The 18,966-nt window shown below is 51.3% G+C and overlaps 2 protein-coding genes across 14 annotated transcripts in view; one reads left to right on the top strand and one right to left on the bottom strand.

The window, feature by feature from the left end:
- PCNT (pericentrin) overlaps window positions 1–1,563 on the bottom strand; it is a 111,656-nt gene extending 110,093 nt beyond the window's left edge. For all 13 annotated transcript variants that reach the window (XM_054579336.1, XM_054579400.1, XM_054579354.1 and 10 more), the window contains exon 1: window positions 1,393–1,563. In XM_054579336.1, coding sequence (XP_054435311.1) covers window positions 1,393–1,449 — 57 coding nt within the window. In that variant the 5' untranslated portion in view covers window positions 1,450–1,563. The remainder of the gene's footprint in view (window positions 1–1,392) is intronic.
- Window positions 1,564–6,350: 4,787 nt separating this feature from the next.
- On the top strand, window positions 6,351–17,831 carry CUNH21orf58 (chromosome unknown C21orf58 homolog). Its single transcript, XM_054577575.1, has 7 exons — window positions 6,351–6,410; window positions 7,933–7,993; window positions 8,449–8,522; window positions 9,272–9,439; window positions 11,949–12,060; window positions 17,045–17,184; window positions 17,601–17,831. The coding sequence occupies exons 1-7, from the start codon at window positions 6,351–6,353 to the stop codon at window positions 17,829–17,831; spliced, it is 846 nt and encodes a 281-aa protein (XP_054433550.1).
- The last annotated feature ends 1,135 nt before the right edge of the window (window positions 17,832–18,966 follow it).

The following is an 18,966-nucleotide window of genomic DNA, read 5'->3' as shown; positions in this document are numbered from 1 at the left end:
CCCTGTCACTGCCTCACACCAGTCACTGTGGTTCTGAATGGTTCTTTAATGCAGTGGCCCTATGGTTTCCTCAAGGGAAGGAACTAGCACTGAATACCTCCTACCAGCTAATCCATATGAAATCCCCACAGGCCATGCCTGACTTCAAAGTAGGTCCCCTCCCACAGCCAGCGGGGGGGCGGGGGGGGGACGGGACGGGAGTGACAGCCAACATGTCCATGTGCCCCTAAAACAGTGAGTACCACAAAAGCGTTTCTGTGAAAACCTCAGCAGAAGGGAGGTGGTAAAAGCATGCCTCGAGACACATGGCTCCAGTACCACTGAGTTCACTAGGGCATCATCCACAACCAAGGACGTAACACTCCTCCCTGGAAGCTTGGCACAGGTGTCTGTGGCTTCCCTAGGAACCAAACGTTGGGGGCGGGCTCTGGACAACTCCTCCACCCTCACCTGCTTAAGACTGTCCACACCAGGGTCCCAAACAGCAAGGAAGCAAGAACAGGAGCTTCTGGACCCTGGGAATCTTAAGCAGTAGGTCAGCGAGAGGTACTCCACAATGTAAACAAGTCTCCTGAAACACCACCCGGAGACCGTTTTATAGTAAAAAATACTGCAGAATTCCAAGTAAAATGAAAATCTGCATGTAGTTTTCAACGGATGGAAAAAGCGGTGAACCCTAGGGAGCGCGCCGGCTTCGCCAAGGACTGCAACAAAGTCACAGCTTCTCGAACTTCTCCAGGAAACCTGAGGTCTGACGAGGTGCAGTAGTAGCAGGTGTGGGTGTGCACAGGCGTGCAGGTGTGCCACACGATAGCTGTCCGGGAGAACGAGGACGTACGGTGCGGTGAAACCCTTGTTTTCACTACCTGCCTGCCCTTCCCTTTCTACTGAACTCCCGATGTAGGTGGGCGGTCAGGGACGCGGACTGTTCCTAAGCGACTCCCGTCCGTTACAGCGCCTCGGAGCCCGGACGCGACCTCACGTCACTCCTAAGAAGGGCGCCACGCCAGTCTCCCAGGAAACACCGGAGGGCGGGGTCCCAGCAGAGACCTCCGCCCCAACCACAGCCGACACGCCCCCATCCCTCGCGCGCAGGTGCAGCCCCTTAGCCCCGGCGTGCCCCACGCCCGGCCTCCCAGCGAATCGCCGCGTTTCCTCTGCCGCTCATTGGCGGCGACCGCACCGAGGGCGGGTTTGGGCAGAGGGCGGCGGATTCAAGATGGCGGCGGCCAGGCGGCGGCTTCCAGCCGAGTTGAAGGAAAGGGCGAGGGTGCGGCGGAGGCGACCTCCGCCTAACCTCGTCCGCTCCTGGCAGGGGGTGATGGCTGGCACTGGAGTTCACTTTTAAGAGCCTACATCGGGGCAGCAGGAGGAGTCGGCGTTACCGTTTACCTTCGCTCTCCCGGCCTCCACCTTTCTGCGCCGCTGCTCCTGCTCATCGTCTTCCATCTCCCTCCAGGCCTCTTCGAGGTCCACCCGGGAGGTGACGGATCCGACACGGCGCCGCCGCCTTCGCTCTATTTACACTCCCCCTCGCCCTGGCTCGCCCTCCCCCACGACAACTGTCACGCAGACGTGAGCCCGCCCCGCGCCCTGCCCGCTCCGCCGCCAATCAGGGGTCACGTTCATGCCCTCGCGTACGCGCGCTCCGAGGGCCGCGGCTGGCGTGGAACTCCGCCCCTGCCGCTTGCTGTTCTCCGATTGGCGCGATGGTACTCCAATAAGCGAAACACGGTCGTCTCAGAACTCGCTGTGGTTGGTCGATTTTGAAGGGGCCGAGGCACCGCCCTGTCGGCGCGGGCCCTACAGACGCTAAGTCCCTGGGAGCAGGTGTTGCCCTCAGCTTTACCCCGATTCGTTACCTGGTTGTTAGACGTGGCTCCCTGGGGAGATGAAACCGATCCCGAAGGAACCAGGGCGTTTGCAAAGCCCACCCCACCTTCTTCAAAAAAGGGCTTCCAGGCCGCCCACGCTTCGTCCCCACCTGCGTTACTCCCCCGAAAGCCCAGGAAGCAGCTCCTGGAGCTGAGCCCCTTTGCCTGGGAAACCGATTTGCCTTACAGCAGCAGTGGGCATCCCACGTCTCGCCCCCGCTGTCAGTCCCAGATCCCCTGCCTCTCGTTCCTCGGGGCCAGGCCCTGGTCATTGAGGCCTTCCCCGCTGAGATGCTCTCTTTATTCATTTCACAGTCCAGACAGCCAGCAAGATCACTTGGATCCTTGCCTATACGTCTCTTCCCCTGGTGTATCACTTCTCTTCTACCTCCTTACCTGCAGGATCCTGAACAGAAGGAGCCCAAGTGCCAGGGCAGCCAGTTATGAGTTGGGTGAGAATCTGGGTCAGAGCCTCCAACCACAGAACCCAGAGTTGCAGGGACAGGAAGCCACTGGGACTGGTGCCACTCCTGGACCCATGTATTCTTCCTACTGGAGAGACAGGGCCAGATTGAGATCTCTGAGTTAATGTGTATGCCCCCAGCTTGCAGCTTCTGGGTGCGTGCGGCACAGGAATTGACCAGAGGGTCCCACAGTCCTGGGACTACTCCAGCATCTCTGCCATAAAGCAGTCCCCTGAATTAAAGAGTGTTAGGAGGGACCCCATGCTGGTTAGGAATTCTGCAGAGAGGGACACGCTGAGGACCTGCAGGAGGAAAGGCAAAGCCATACCTGGGATGTGCGTTTATTGCTGTTAATGCAGCTTCTGGGACCCCAGAATGGAAGGGACTCTGTAATCTGACTTGCCAAGTGGCCTGCGGTCTTAAGAAAAAATTAGTGAGAAATGAGTTTTAAAGATACAGTAATTATATCCAGTTCTAGATTACTAGAAGACAAGCACTGATTCAGTGAATACGAAAATCAGGCTCTTCTCAAGTGAAAAAGGATTAAGACTTTGAAATAACTGGGTAAATTATTCCATATATATTGCAAATGGTTATTTTTTTTAAAAAAGGGATGTTTAATTTTGCTGTGACCCTAAAACTGCTCTAAAAAATAAAGTATTAAAAATATTTTTTAAATAAGGAATGTGACTTTAGTTAATAATTCATAGCCTTTGTGGGAATCTGAAGTCTCATGAAATCATTGTTCCTTACCTTCACTGGAACCTGTTTGTCCAGATAAGGAAACAATGCAAAGTTTTTATTCCTAGCCCACAGTTTTGATTAACAGTCGGATACTGGAAGTGTAATCAAGCTCATTGGAAGCTGATAGCCTCTGATAGTTGACAATCCAAAGCATCTGGCCTGCATCTCTTGTTATTTTCACTTAACTACCTATGTGAGTGTTCCTAATCAGTGTGGGTACCCAGGGGAGTAGCAATTCTTAAGTAGTGACCTTGTTTACCTAAGTGGGCTTCACATTCTCAGTCTCATTTTATCTTTTCTCGTCATTATTGGTAACATCACATTTACCATTAAAGGGAAAATGAAAGCAAAGCCCCAAGGTTAGAGTCTGTCAATAGAACACACCACATTTCAGTTGCAAGGTTACGATTCAGTTGCAAGGTGTGTCAATAGAACACACCACATTTCAGTTACAGAGCACAGGCAGATGACAAGGACAGGGTGGGAGTCACCAAATCCCAGAGAGACATGGGAGACAACTGAACAGCTGTGCCTTAATTTCCCTCTGTGAGAAGTGTAAACGCCCATGATACTCTGTTCCAGATCTGGGCCATTCTTGCTGGGTAGAATGACAGTACTTCAAGTGGACTGCAACTAGAGAGGTGGCATAAAACACAAGACTGGGGTGGGTGACATTGTGCAGGCAATGTTGCAGCAAACATACCATAGAGTCTGGGTTTCCTTCTATCTTACCCATTCCTGTGACACTACTTGAAGGGGTTTGTGTGGAGGCTGTGTGCTCCCTGTTTGGTCACTTCTCTGAGACAGACCAACAGTAATAATGCACTTCTGTTAATGTGCTATAGTGACATCTAGCTGACACAGCTCATCTTTCAACCTCAGTGAGAAGGTGTGATTCTAATCAACCGTGACTTACACAAATATTCTTCAGGAAGCTCTGGAAACTCAACTGCCAGAAAACTTTTGTGCTCTTGTGTGGCACCACAGCCCTTTGTGTGGTCAGTGAAGTTTTTAGTCTTAACTCACAGAAATGAGCAGCTTGAGCAAGCATGAGGTGGTGGGCTCATAAAACCAGTAGCCAAACAGGCAATGATGACAGACCATAGGATCAGACTTTCCAAGAGCAGTCAGAGATCCAGATCTATGCCCGAATCTTTCAAAGTTTACATATTGCCATCAACTTACCACTCCACGGGGGTCCTGTGCACAGTTTTCCCATGAGGTTTTGGTCGGTGGTTTCCAAACTGTTCTCCCGAATCCCAGGATCATGTCCATGGCCATTCTAAACAGGCTCTGTAATTGTTGGATACTCACCCTCACGGAGGAAACATAATGCACCACTTCTTAAATGTGGGCTGTACATAGCGACTTCCTCCCACAGAGGACAGTGTGGGGAGAGAAAAACAGTAATGGGGAGTGGAAATACCTGACTGACACCACCTCCGCCAGGTGATCAAGGTCAACAAAAACAGTGACACGCCATGTTGACAGCAAGCACACTGGATAGCATGTGGTAAGGGGACTGCACCCCTGTGGCCTTCCTCCCAAGAAGCCATAACCCCAGTCCAGTCAGGAGAAAAACATAAGACAAATCCAAAGAGAAGGACATTCTTCAAAATCCCTGACCCAATCTCCTTGGGACTGTCAAGCCAGAGGAGACATGGGACAGAAAAGGAACATTAGGCAAAAGAATAAGGAAATAAAATGAAATATGAATCTTAGTTAATGATAATGTAGCAATATAAGGTCATTAAGAATGTGAAATACCAAGATAAGATGTTAATAATTGGGGAGCCTTATGTAGGATCTCTCTGTACTATCTTCTCAATTTTACTGTGAATCTAAAACTTCTAAAAAATAAAGCTTGTTTTATTTTAAACTGTCTAACAAAATTCATACTCCCTGGGATGTATATACCCCTGGAGTTACCTCCTAGCTGCATAAAATTGCTAAGTTAACTAGTTTTCATGCACACCCGAACCTCCTGTTTGTTAGGGTAATGATACATTTAAAACCTAAATGCTAAAGGGCAACTTAAGGGATTTTAACCCAATCTTGGCCATCTGATGCAAGTTGGGTTGGCTACACTGAGAGCGCTGCAAGCTGCTGAGCCCTGGTCCTACCCCAGCCCTTGACTGTAGTCACCACTCCGGTTTCAAATCTGTTACCTCCCTTCATCAGTCCCTTTGACCCTTCTGTAAACCTGAAATGAAAAACCACGTGAACCAAGAACTACTTCCTTGGCTCTGTGCCCTGTCCCCTGCATGCCATGCCTTGGCTACAAAGGTCTCCCCTGCTGGGCCCACCCTCCCCCTACACCTGCCCCAGGTGCCCCCTGTGCTCACACCTGTTCCAGGTGCCCCTTCTGCATAGCCATTAGGACACCCACTGCTTCTTTGGCAAGGTGCTCCCCCTGACTGTCCCGGCACTGGACACACATTCTGCCTGGTGCGTGAGGGCCTGGCTCCTGGCCCTCAAATGACCAGATGGGTGCCCACTGGGTGAGCAAAATTCTGAGCCCCAGCAGGAAGCCCCTGGGTGGGTCATTGGCCGGCTCCCTGGTGCTGCCCCCTCTGTGGCTGAGATTTTCCTTAAATCCTCAGGGAGCTGGTCCCCCCACCCAGTCTTCTGGTGTTGGAGCTTTACTCCCATCATCTTGTTTAGAGGGTGCGTAGGAGCAGCCAGGGGTCTGCTGGCCTCCTGGAGGCCATAATGGATGGAGTGCGCAGGCCCTGTGTGCTGCAGGGATGGATACAGATGACCGCTCCCCACAGCCTCACCCTCTTCTGGGCTCTGTCCAGAGGGTGGGGTGACACCTGATGACATGGGAACTGTCTTCCCCTGAGGTCCCCCCTCTGCCCCTCTGGCCACAGCTGCTGCCCACTTTTGCTCCCCAAGAAACCCGGCCAGGCCACACCTGGGAAAGGTCGTGTTTGCAGGTAACTCCTGTGTGGGAACTGGGAAGGGCTTTGAAGGACTCTCAACGAAAACCTGGCAACCTGGGGCCTACCCCTCCGCGGCACCTAGCAACTGCTGTGGCGATGCCAGTGTTGGCTTCAGATGCCAGTGCAGCCCAGAGGGATGTAGGGCCCTCCCACTCCTTGGCAGAGACCAGTCTCCAGGAAGTAAACCAAGGCCAGCGCCACAATCCTTCAGAGACACCAGGGCTGAGGCTGCTTCTCTCTGGGAGCTGAGCTGTGCTTTCCTGCCGATAACTGACAACCAGTAAGGGAGGGGCCTGTGGCGTCCCCTCTCCTGTGGTCCTGAGATGATGGACTCCTCTGTGGCAGACCAAATGACCCGACTGACCCTGAAACTCTTGAAGAAGGTAAGACAGCCAGGCGCTCATGTTTTTAACAGCTGGTAAGAGGATCGACCTCAGCTTTAAAAGAAATTTTTTTTTCAGTGCCGTGGCTTCCCAGCAACATCCTCTCCCGTGGTTTTTAGCCTTGTAATGAAGGACTATGGTTTCTTGGCTTTTCCATCTTTTTATTTGTGCAGAACCAAGTAGGTTCTTCAGGCAGTGTCCACAGCCAGGACACAAGCATGCACCTCCTAGCCCAGACACTTCCAGGGCCCCATGAAAGTCCCCTGAGGAGCCTCTGGGCTTCAGTGTTTAAGGGAAGACAGACACCTTCCCAGAGCAGGACCTATAGGCCCCTGGGCTGGGCCTGGGTTGGGCGGCCTGGTGGACCCTTCCTTACACCGGTCTTCTTATCCTCTAAGGGTCTGCATGGTCCATGGCTTGCTTGTCCTCAAAGGCTGCTCAGTGCAGCAGCTCCTCCATGTCCCCACTTGCTTTATTCCTCTTCTGCTGCCCTACCAGCCCTGCACCTCCCTGCCAGCCCCCCTCTGGTGACCCATGGGCCGCCTTGCAGGGGCCAGCAGGCGTTGCCCCAGGACTGGGCCAGACTGTGGCTGCCCAGCTCAGAGCCCACATGGGGTGGTCAGGGTGGTCCGGTATGGTGGACTCTGGCCCACAAAGTCCCCGGATTCACCGTGGATGGAAGAATGAGTCATTCCAGACGCTGTTTGCCTGTCAAGGGAAGGGGAAGACGATTCCCTCTGGTGGGGAATGTCCCCAGCCCCCGTGTCCAGTGGCTTTTATTGAGAGGGTTACAAGCAGGGAATAGGTAGCAGGGATGTATAGGTAATCTAATTACATCAGTAATTTAGGTTTACAGAGAATAGGTGATGTTTAAAGAAGACAATGGCAGGAACACACCAAATTGCTTGGGTCTGAGATGAGCAAGGCGCCAGATGGGATTTGGGTCAGGGTCCAGGAGTTTTGTACATTTCTTTCCCAGCCTTGAGCTGGTTATCTGATATAAGATTAACAGAGCTTGGGGGAGAAACCAAAGCCTGCTTCAAGGAGTGTGATGTACTTCTAGGCCTGATTTCCCCCAGGGGCCCTCAGAGTTATTATCGGGTCCTGCCTATCAACCGCATTACCAGTGTTCCGGCCAAGTCTTATGGGTCCTCTCCCAGGCCCCAGTTTGCACAGGACTATGGTCCCTGATACCACTCAAAGCGGCCCCTTACAGTCAGGCACACAGAGATAGTCTGGGTCCAACTCTTCAGAAAGCTGTGTGAAGGGGACGCACATAACAAGGTATCCACTCTCAGAATTCAAGGAAGAATATGTGCATTGTGTGGAGAACGTGACACACATGTCCCTAAGAAAGGCTGATTATCCTTGCAGCCTGTCCCACACCTCCATCGCATTTCCTGCCCAGTCCCCTCTGTCTCGGGCACAGACAGGATCACAGACGGTGCCCCACGCCAGCCTGTGCCCCACTCATACTGAGCCTGTACCAGAACCTGTCCCTGTCATGGTCTCTTCCTCACAGAAAATGGAGCAGGAGCGTGAGGATGTGGAAGGGGATTATGAGGACCCTCACCTTGTACCAGGTAAGAGCTGGGCTCCTTGGAGCCCCACAGGCAGGCACGAGACCTACCTTCTGCTCAGGTCCCTCCCACTCCTGTCACTGACAAGACTATGCTTAATGCTCTTCCTTATATCCAAGGTTGAAGGCTTTTGTTTTCATCTTGACAATAGCCACTCACATACAGGCATCTGCATACACATATACACACTCACACATGCATGCATGCACACATATTCTCACATGCACTCACACATTCGCACATACAAGCACATTCACACACATGCACACACTGGTGCTCTGCTCAGTGCACCCTCACATCCTATTTGTCATCTTTACCTGCAAACCCCAGGACAGGAACACCCCTCATCCCCATTTTCCAGGTGAGAAAATGGAGGCTCTGGCTGTCTCCAGGTCCCAGTGGGTAAGGTTGGGGCATTCTGATGGGTCTGCACGTTGCTCAGCACAGCTTCTCTCCAGGACAAGAAAACAGGCTGGATGCAGCCCTGCAGAGCGCTCTAAGGAGGAGGAAAGACCTTCTGCAGAGACTCAGGGTAGGCCAGCACCACAGCAGCCTTGGCCAGAGCTGTCTATAGCTGAAACTACTGGCCCCCATACTCAGACCTGAGTGAGGAGTGGGGTGCAGGCGGGGGTTGGGGCTGAGGGTGGGAGTTGGGGGTGTCCTGTCTCTCTGAACTCAGCACCAGTTTTGAGAGATTTGTGACTTGTGGATGGGTGGCTGGTAAACTGCGAGCAGCTGAAAGACTTCACGCCTGGGGCATGGAATGGACTAACTGGAGAAAGGAACACGCTCACGCTGTGTGTGATCTGGGCCCTGACAAGCATGCGATTAGCTATGACACCTGCTCTGGTGGCACATAATCCAAGGAGGAAATGCTAAATAAAGGGCCCAATTCCCACAGGAAGTGGAATTCTAAGAAGCCCAGAGGCCTTGTCCCAGCTCTATCCACCAGCAGTAGGAAGGTGCACACAAAGTCCACACAAATATTTATGATGAACACAGCCCTTGTAGTGGAGGGGGTGCTGAGGCAGCTAGAACCAGAGATTAGTTCATACGATTTGGTAAATTTTAAAAGGAGCAGTGTTCTCACGTGTGCCCTCTCAAAGGCCCTTGGGCCTCGCTATCGAGTGTAACTTCAGTTCCAGGGAAGCCCTGTGGGGACCGAGGGAGACCCCAGGTGTCCTGCATGGGCCACCCAGCGTGGAGGAGCCCAGGACACAGTCTCTCCCACTCGGCTTGGTGGCTGCCCCTCGATGCAGCAGCCTCTGGCTGGCATTGCAGGAACAACGCCTCCTGGAAGAGCTCTCCCGTACCCGTGCCCACGCCTGGAGGGGGCCCAGCAGAGGAGCCCATGGGTCAGCGCTGGCCCCAGAAGAGCCCTCTGGGATCTACCCTGCTGCCTCCCCAGCCCCAGAGGCCCTGGAGATGCCTCGCGTTATCCAGCACTTGGTAGGTCTTCAGGTGAAGCCGGAGGCAGAACCCCTGTGGGGACTCTGTGCCTGCCAAGACCTCCCGTCTTTGACAAGCTCAGCAGAATTCTGAGAGTGCGCTGAAGAGGGTCCTTTGGCTAAGAGCAAACAGTGGGGCACTTACCACACCCAGGCACTCACAGGGACATCACAAGCCACTCATCTCCCTCATCCTCACAGGTGCCCTAAGGCAGGGTTTTGGGGAGGGGCGGTCTTGTCCCCTCGTTAAAGATGAGAGGCTAGGGTCCCAGCCCCAGGTCCTAACTTTTGCTCTAGGAGAAGTATTAGGGAAATTCAGCATCAAGAGGACCTTGAATTTGGGGAAGAAGCATGGTAACTCTTTTTTCAAACCTCAAAATGGCCAGGAGAAACCTTCATTTCAAGGACAGAACTAAAAAAAAAAAAAAAAAAAAAAAAAAAAAGCGAGGGGAGGGAGTGAAACGTGTTCTAATGTTGAGAGCCTCACACCTTCATTCAGCATTCTGGGTTGCAAACAGTGGAAAGCAGCTCTGTCTTGTTTAAGCAAAAAGGACTGTATGGGAGGCCAGCGGGGACTCGGAGGAGGGACAGAAGCTGGAATCTGGTGCATCAAGGCCTCAGGGAGAAGGTTGGTGTGACTGGCTGAGGAGGTTGGCAGGCCTGGTTGAGAAGGTTCTGCGCTGGCTGGCCAGGAGCTTGATGGTGCTGGCAGCCTGGGTCAGGACCTGGAGGATGATTGTTCTTTGAGAGAGGAGCCTGGTGGCTCATGGTAGAGGGAATGGAGTGGGAAGGGGCGCCTCAGAGGGATCCACGCTCACAGAGCCCCCAGAGCCCCTTTGCTCCGGGGCTCTCTGCGGCCAGGTCCCAATTATGCCCAGCCTGTGCCATCTGGTCTTCTGACACCTGGAACATCCCTCTAGGTATCAAGGCAGGGGGCTGTAAGTACAGAAGGTTCCCCCCAGTTCCAAGCACGTTCACACTTCCTGCGCTTGACCAGGGTCTGGCCATGCTCCCGTGTTTCAGTCTCAGCCTCAGGGACACCAAGAGCCCAGTCAGAGCCCTTAGTCATTGAATTTCTAGAAACTGTGCTCAAAGAGCCTAAGGTAGGAGGTCCGTCAGCCAGGACAGGTGAGGTCCTTGTTTGATGCTGGGAGTGGCAACCACGACCGTGGCTAAAGCTGGCCTGCCATCTGTACAACTAGCAAGCTAAGAATGCTTTTGCACTTGTAAATGTTTGGGGGAAAAATCAAAAGAGGAACGGTTTGGAACACATGGAAATGATATGAAGTGCAAACCTCGGGGCTCATATATAGTCTCACTGGACCAGACTCATTAGTTTAGTGCCTGTGTTGAGTAGTTGGCCCACAGAGCCGAGATGCTCATAGGAGAAGTTTGTCACCTGTGGCCTGTACCATGCCTTCTGTGAGCTGAGAAAGAAGGGACAGAGTCAGGGCCTTGTACACTCACAAAGGACTAAAACAAAGTCTTTCTGGTGTGTGCTCAATGCCCAGCGCATGCCTGAAATTGTTGCACATTTATTTTTACCTCAGGAGAGAAGCCAGAGGTTATTTTCATGACACATTCCCTGGGTGGCTCTGTTAAAGTAGCATTAATGAAACCAGGGATTAGCTTAGCCTGGTGCAGCCAGGAAATGTGGGAAGCTTTAAAAACACTACGTATTTATTAGCTGTGACTGCCATAACAAAGTAACACAGACAGGCAGCTTAAACAACAGAAATGTATTTCTCACAGTTCTGTAGGCTAGACTGGAGCCTGGAAGTCCAAGATCAAGGTGCCGACCAATCTGGTTCCTAGAGAGGGCCCTCTTTCTGCCTTGCAGATGGTTGTGTCCCACTGTTCATCACATGACACACAGAGAGAGCTCTAGTGTCTCTTCTTATGAGGGCACCAGTCCTATTGGATCCAGGCCCCACCCTTATGACCTCACTTAACCTTTGTCACCTCTTCACAGACCCTGTTTCCAAATACAGTCACATTGGAGGTGAGGGCTACAACATATGAATTGGTGGAGGGGGCAGGTTCACAAACATTCAGTCCATAACATACCATGTCTTAAGTAATGCCCAGATTCACATATTTATCTGTTCAGCTCTTAATTCAACCTTTCATTTAAATTCTCCTTGGATGAATGGATAGATAGGTAGATGGACAGGTTGGTGGATGGCTGGATGACGAGGTAGATACATGGGTGGGTGAGCAAGTGGATGGGTGGTTGGATGGGTGGGTTATTGGATGAGTGATTGGATTACTGGGTGGGTGGATGGGTGGGTGGGGAGGTAACTGGTTGAGCAGAATGGATTAGTCAGGGGTAGATGGATGGGTGGGTAGGCAGATAGGTAGATGGATGGGTTACTGGGTGGGTGTGTAGGTGGGTGAATGGGTGGGTGAGTGGTTGGGTAGATGCGTGTGTGGGCGTGTGGAGAGGTGGGTGCTGTAGGACACTCTGTCCAAGGATGCATCCAGGTAGCCAGTTACCTGACTCTCCCTAGGTCCCCCAGCCTCCTGCCACCATCATTCAGCAGCTACCTCAGCAGCCACTCATTGCACAGATTCCCCCTCCTCAGGCCTTCCCAGCTCAAAGGTCGGGAAGTATTAAGGAAGGTGAGTGATATTAATATTGTTATGGGCTTATGAAATTCTCCACTGAAAAGAAAAATATTTTGTAAGCAGGATAGTCATTACAGGTCAGCTTTTGGCTACTCAGCTGGAGTTACCTATTACCAACATGAAAATCGCTTTAACTTTGAGTAATGCTTCCATGATGGATATTGCTTAGGGAAGAAAAGAGGTAAAAGAGAGAGGACTTCATTAGGAATTGAAAGAATTTGGGGCTCCAATCCGAATTCAACCAATTATTAGCTCTACAAAAACCTTGGTTCAATTACTTCTTGTTTTTAAGTAACTTTTAAATATACAATTTAGAAAGAGCTTTATTGAGATGACGGAAGAACTGGCAAATATTTGAAGTGTACCATTTGATAAGTTTTGACATATGGATACACACATGAGCCCAAGACAGTAAATCAAATTGGTGAACACACCTATCACCCGAAAAGCTTCCTCGCATCCCTTCTCACTCTCTCCTACTGGCCCCACAGGCAACTGCTGATCCACTTCTGTCACTGTGTGTTAATTTGCATTTTCTAGAGTTTTACGTACACCGAATCACAGAGGATGCCCTGTCTTGTATGGCTTCTTTCACTCAGCATAATTGCTTTAAGAGTCATGACTCTAGCTGGGTTCCTTGTCACTGCCAAGGGCTGCACTAGTTTCCTTACCCTTTCTCCCATTGATGGATATTTGGAGTGTGAATCATGGACATTCATGTCAGAGTCTCCTGTGAACGTGTTTCCATTTCTTTTTGGTAAATATCTAGAAGTAGAATGCCCAGATCATGTGGCAAGTCTGTGTTTAACTTTTACAAAAACTGCCAAACTGTTTCCATAGCGTCTGTACATTTTACATCTCCACCAGCCGTGTGTGAGGGTCTGGTTCCTCCACGTCCTCCCTTGGCAAGGTCAGGCTTTTTTAGCCTCAGCCATTTTAATAGGGGTAGTGGTAGGTCATCGTCATTTTAATTTGTATTTCCCTAGTGACTGATGGTGTTGGGAGTCTAGGGACAGACAGACCCAAATGTAGGGTCATCTGACCGGCATTCTCAACTCTGTCCCAGTGGCTAAAACCAACTTGTTCAACTACTGTAGCACGTCGCATACTGTGGTATGTTTCAGGCTCAGTGCAAGGCCGCCACACAGCTCTCCCCGGAGAGCCGTTTGCACACAAAGCTGCCTTGGAGGTAGAGAGGGCCTGGCCTTTCTTCACAACCTGTTATTGCTTTTTCCAGGTGAACTTTAGTGATAGGCTGTTGGGTTCCCAAGGCAAACTGAGCAAATGGTGCGAGTGCTTGTATGTGTGTAAAGATGCTTTTATGCCTTAAAAGCAACATTTAAAATTAGTGTTAAAAAATGAAATATTCAATACAGAGCTAGCTATTTAGAAAAAGTCAAATTCCTTACCCCATCCCTTATATAAAAATGATTTCCAAATGAATCAAATATTTGAATGTAAAAATATGAAATCTCAAAAGTACTATAACAAACACTTTGGAGAACTGTTGGGCTGCCAGATATAAAGTTAAACACAGTCTTGAGCCACTGCCTCCCCCAGTGAGAAAGGAAACCTGGAACACGGTAGCTGCTGCTTCCTCGCCTGACTTCACCGTTGTTGCTCTCTGGTACCGTTCCACCTATTAGAAAAACTCCACAGGAATATACACCAGTATAATTTCATACAGAAAACACTGTCTGAATTTACCTCACATCTTTACCCACCTTTTATTTTATCTCATATCAGCCTTCTGGGATCACCTACTTTTGTCTCGAAATAAATTTCCTCAGAACAGCCTATTGAAGCTCCCTCAGTGTTTACTTTCTTGCTAACGTTTCTATTTCCTTTCATTCTGCAACGCTAGTTTCGCGGGGTACAGAAATCTAGGTCGATGATTCTCTCAACAGGTTCTAAGGATACTTGTGATTACACTGGGCCCACCCAGGCAATCCCAGAAAATCTCACCACCTCAAGATGTCTTTTAAAACTAATTAATTTAAAAAATTGTGGTGAAAAAAATATAACAAAATTTACCACCTTACCTATGTTTAAGTGGTTGACTATATTCACATTACAATGCAACAGATCTTTAGAACTTTCTCATCTCCCCAAACTCAAGTTCTGTTTCCCTTAAATGCTAACTCTCCCTCCTCCTCTCTCAGCCCCTGGCACCTCCCCACCAACTCTTTTCTGTGTCTATGAATCTGACCCCTCTAGGAACCTTCCATAAGTGGAATCACATGGCATTTGTACTTTTGTGACTGGCATAATGTCCTCAAGTTCCCTCCATGTTGTAGTGTGCGCCACACTCTCCTTCCTCTTTAAGGCAGAATAATATTCCACTGTATGTATGGACCACATTTTGCTCATCTCTTCATCCATCTGTGGACACTTCCATTGCTTCCACCTCATCTCAAGATTCGTAAGCTAATCGCATCTACAAGGTCTCTTTTGCCCTGTAGTGAAACACAATGATAGGTCCTGGGGATTAGGATGCAGGCACCCCTCGGGCCACCGTTCAGCCCACCGACGGGTGGGGTGTTCCAGTTCTTTCCTGTGGCAACTGCTTCAGCAGTGCTGCTCTGTCTGTTCCTGTCTTCTCTGGTGAAGGGATGTGGACATGGGGCAGTGCTGGGGAATGAGATGGCCCGGTCAGGAAACACTGCCCAACAGTCTCCCCAAGTGACGATTCCCATGTACGTGCCACAGAAGAGAGGGAGAGTTTCAGCTGCCCACAGCGATTCACCAACACTGTGTTTTCAGACTTTTTCCAATTTTTGCCAATCTGGTAGGCATGTGCGGTAGCTCATTCTGGCTTTAATTTGTATGCCACCTTTTTATGTATTTATTGGTCATCTGAATATCCTTTTTTGTGAAAAGCCCATTTAAGTATTTTGCCCATTTTTCTTTCAGGTGGTCTGCCTCTCATTGATTTATAGGAATTATTTATATTTTACACTGGGTCCTTTTTTCATACATGTACAATATTACAAATATTAAGTCCTTCTGGAGGCCTGCCTTTTCACTCTTGTCTTTGGATGAACAGAAGTTCTTAATTTTAATAAAGCTCAGTTTTTCAGGCTCTTTCCTTTATGGCTAGTGCCTTGGGTATCCTGTTCAAGAAGCCTTTGCCAGCTCAAGGTCGTGTTGTCTCTTAAGGCTCAGTTTACATTTCACGTTCAGATTTATGCTCAATCTGGAGTAGATGTGTGTGTGCTGCGAGTTAGAGGTCAATGTTATTTGTTTGCCATGGACATCAGTTTGACCCTGTGCCATTACCTGAAGGCTTTGTGTCCCATTGCACCGACGCGTCCCTTTAGTGATATGTCTGTTTAGGGTGGGTCCATTTCTGTGCCCTCCTGCCTAATCTAATCTTCTCAGCCCTGCCTCTTTCGGTGGGAGTCCTGCGGGCCTGCCAGGGGAAACGGTCCCTCCGAGGGTTCCCGCTGCTGCTGACGGTGGGGGCTGCCCTGGCCCAGGCACACGTGTCTCCTCAAGGGCCTTTCCCAGATGGGGCTGCCGCAGACTCAGCCTCTCCAACTGCATGTCCTGCAGGGTCAGAGTTCCCATAGCCGCGCTGCTGCAGGAATCTGGCTCTGGGCCCCGACCTCCCATAGCACCCCAGCCCTGGGGCAAAATCTGTGAGAGTCAGGCTCTCCAGAGAAACAGAACCAGTGGGATGTGTATACAGAGAGAAAGAGATGTATGTGTGCTGTTTAAAGATTTTATTTATTTATTTTTAGAGAGAGGAAAAGGAAGGGAGAAAGAGAGGGAGAGAAACATCGTTGTGTGAGAGATATGTTAATTGGTTGCCTCTTGCATGCCCCCAGCTGGGGACCTGGCCTGCAACCCAGGCGTGTTGCCCTGACTGGGACTTGCACCGGCAACCTTTTGGTTCACAGGCCAGCACTCAGTCCACTGAGCTGCACCAGCCAGGACGAAAGATGTGTTTTAAGGAATTGGCCCATGCAATTATAGAGGCCTGGTTAGTCCAAAACCTGCAGGTTGGGTTGGCCTGCTGGGGACCCAGGAGAGTTTCGGTTTGCATGAGGAGGCTGGTGGCGGGTGTCCTGTGCCCTGCTGGAGCCCCCGCCCTCAGGTGTGCAGGCTCCTGTTTGTTTGCCTGAGGGTATCAATGGTCCTAGAGGACCCTCCTTATTTTGGTGAGGCTGACAGAACCTGGAGGAAATGCCTAATTTCCAAGATATAGATGCTGTGGGGGCGCTGGGGGAACCCTGTGTACCTCTCATGCTGACATAATTTGCACATTTTATAGTATCCAGAGTTGGTGAATATACTTTGGAGCTGGCATAACAAAGCACCACCATCCAGGTGCTTAAAACCACAGAAATCCATTGTCACAGTATGGAGGCCAGAAGTCCCAAATCCAGGTGTTGCAGGACCATACTCCCTCCAGGGAGGGTTCTCCCTGCCTCTTGCAGCAGTGGCTCCAAGTCTCCTCAGGTGTGGCTGTATTGCTCATCCCTGTCCAAGCCTGCGTCTCCCCTTTGGTCTCCATCTCCCTCTGCCTGTTTCTTATAAAGACACTTGTCCTGGACTTGGGGCCCACCTGGATAAGCCAGGGTGATCACATAAGTCTTTCGTCACACCTGCAAAGGCGCTTTCTCCAAAGAAGGCCAGGTTCCGAGGTCTTGGGGTTAGGACGTGGGCGTACATGTTGGGGACCATCATGCAGCCCAGGTGGGCTTGAGGAATCTGCTAGGGGAAGGCAGGTGGAGCCACCTCCTGGGAGCCCAAGTAGACACCATCCAGACACTTTATAACACACACACTGAGACCTGGAAGTTTCACATCTGGGAATCTGCGCAGCACCCCCAGGAGGAACAGACACCTGGAATATGCTACATCTGTTTCAATAAATAGGCTGCTCTAAAGCTCTGTTCTCAGGTGAGGTCCCCAGACTGGGCCAGCCAGCTGTCTGTGTATGACTGAGCCCCGCTCCCCCCGGCCCTTTCAGACATGGTGGAGATGCTGCTGCTGCAGAACGCACAGATGCACCAGGTCATGATGCAGAACCTGATGCTCCAAGCTCTGCCCCCAACAGCCCCTGTGTCATCCAGGGGACCGCAGGCCACATTCCTGCACCCCACCGCACAGGTAGGCTCAGCCTAGAGCAGACACTGGGCAAAGGAGACCCCCCCCCCAAGTCAAAACCTGGGTGGCTTCTGTTCTGGAAGTTGTGCATCTGAGTGACTCTGAAAGGCATATTTTTGGCTCTGGGTCAGTGATCTGGCTATGAAGCCCTCCAGTTCTCCCCTGCTCCCCCTCCATGAGGAATGGGTGGTGCAGTTTGGGGCCCAGAAAGCTGGCTTATTGAGCTGGGTGAGTCCTCCCTCCCTTTTCTCCCCTTCGCTCCTCTCCCTGCCCTTCCTGGGCTCTGAGCCTACCCTAAGTCAGGAACAGCAGTGGGAAGTGGGGGGTGGGGAGAGAGGAGGGGGGTGGGGAGAAGAGTGCCCAGAGTGGTGGTCCCAGCTGAAATGGGCTGGTCTTTGTGCTGTGCTGGGGGCCTGCAGCAGGCTCACCCTACTGTCCTGCGAGCGGAGAGGCAGAAGGCACCCTCCGTGCACCACCACCACCACTACGCACCCCCAGCCCCGCTGCAGGCTGTCGCCGCGCCTGGCTCACCTGTGGCTTACTCCACCTGGCCTGCGGTGGTCTCAGCCACCGCCCCCGCACCTGCTGCTGGCTTCCTGCCTACCGTGCGCCACGTGGTCGCCCCCTCTGCTGCTGCCCTTAGCACGTAAGAACCCCATGGCCCCATCACCTTTCCCTAAGCCTATTGAGAAGCTGGTGGGCGTAGGTCTTTGTCAGGTCCTCAGGATGCAGCAGGGAATCGGGAAAGGAGTCTGGAAAGGCCCAGCCATGGGACCATGGCAGCCTCACACGCCCAACCCCCAACACACAGCTGAATGTGGAAGCCATTCCCCACCCCGCCCCAACCTCCCGGGGAAGCTGCCTGCAGCTTGGGTCATTTGTGTAGCCCAGATGACCATGGGTGTGTCCAGTCCAAGCACAGCTGCAAGGGCCCCCCCTGGATCAGCAGCAGGGCTCACCTGCCACATGACACCTGCTGCGTAGAGCCTGCCAGTCCTACCAAAAAGTAACAACACCCAGACTTGCCTTTCCTCTAGGGCAGTGCCTGAGGGTTTCCTGCCCCCACCGGCTCCTGGCCAGTGAGTCCCCCCCGCCTGGTGAGCCCCAAGGTCCCTCTCCCCCAAGGGCCATAGCCTGAAAAACCAGTCTGAAGCCTAGGAGCGGTCTCTGGACACAGGACTGAGGATCACAAGAAAATACAGGAATTTCATCAAAGAAGATGGCCAGGAGTCATAGGGAGAAGATCCATAGATTTATCTACATAAAAATATCAACTTTCCCAGTGGGAAAATACCACAACGTTAAATCTAATGACATCTGGGAGATGTTTGCCCCACGGTGGCTACGGACTGTGATGTGCTGTCCAAGGAGCAAGCACTTGCAACAGGCTAGCTTGGCCTTTCTCCTGCAAGTAAAACCCGAGGAGCTGCACGTGGTTCCTTCTGAAGACCGGGTGTGGGAGCCAAGGCCCTCTTGGTTCTGTTGGTTTCTTCCCTGACGAACCTGTTACCTTTACTCTTTCTATACTGTTATTTTTTCCCCCTTGGTGGAATTATGTATTCTTCTTTTTAATAGTTTTCATGTAAATGTCATTGTTTTAGCAGAATGCATGTTTTCATGGCCCCTCTTAGGGTACATTTGCAGGTTCCCTAAGTTCCCCACAAGCAGGGACACTGTCTTTGCACCCTTGGGTTCTCCAGGAGGAGGTCGGAGGAAGCGCGATGCCTGGTTTGCTGCATCCAAGTTCCCTCTGGGCTGACGTCAGGGCCAGGCTGATGTCAGGCT

This window comes from Pteronotus mesoamericanus, unplaced genomic scaffold, assembly GCF_021234165.1.
Source record: "Pteronotus mesoamericanus isolate MK-2021 breed Mesoamerican mustached bat unplaced genomic scaffold, CSHL_Meso_final contig_116, whole genome shotgun sequence".
Taxonomy (NCBI): domain Eukaryota; kingdom Metazoa; phylum Chordata; class Mammalia; order Chiroptera; family Mormoopidae; genus Pteronotus; species Pteronotus mesoamericanus.
Note: the sequence above shows the minus strand (reverse complement) of the source record. Positions and strands in the feature narration are given on the sequence as shown.

Bases quoted from the DNA above. Each gene is read 5' to 3' on its own strand.
- CUNH21orf58 (XM_054577575.1), top strand. From the start codon at position 6,351: ATGATGGACTCCTCTGTGGCAGACCAAATGACCCGACTGACCCTGAAA. The intron at 6,411-7,932 runs GTAAGACAGCCA...TCTTCCTCACAG, and splicing joins CCCTGAAACTCTTGAAGAAG to AAAATGGAGCAGGAGCGTGA. The intron at 17,185-17,600 runs GTAGGCTCAGCC...GGGGGCCTGCAG, and splicing joins TCCTGCACCCCACCGCACAG to CAGGCTCACCCTACTGTCCT.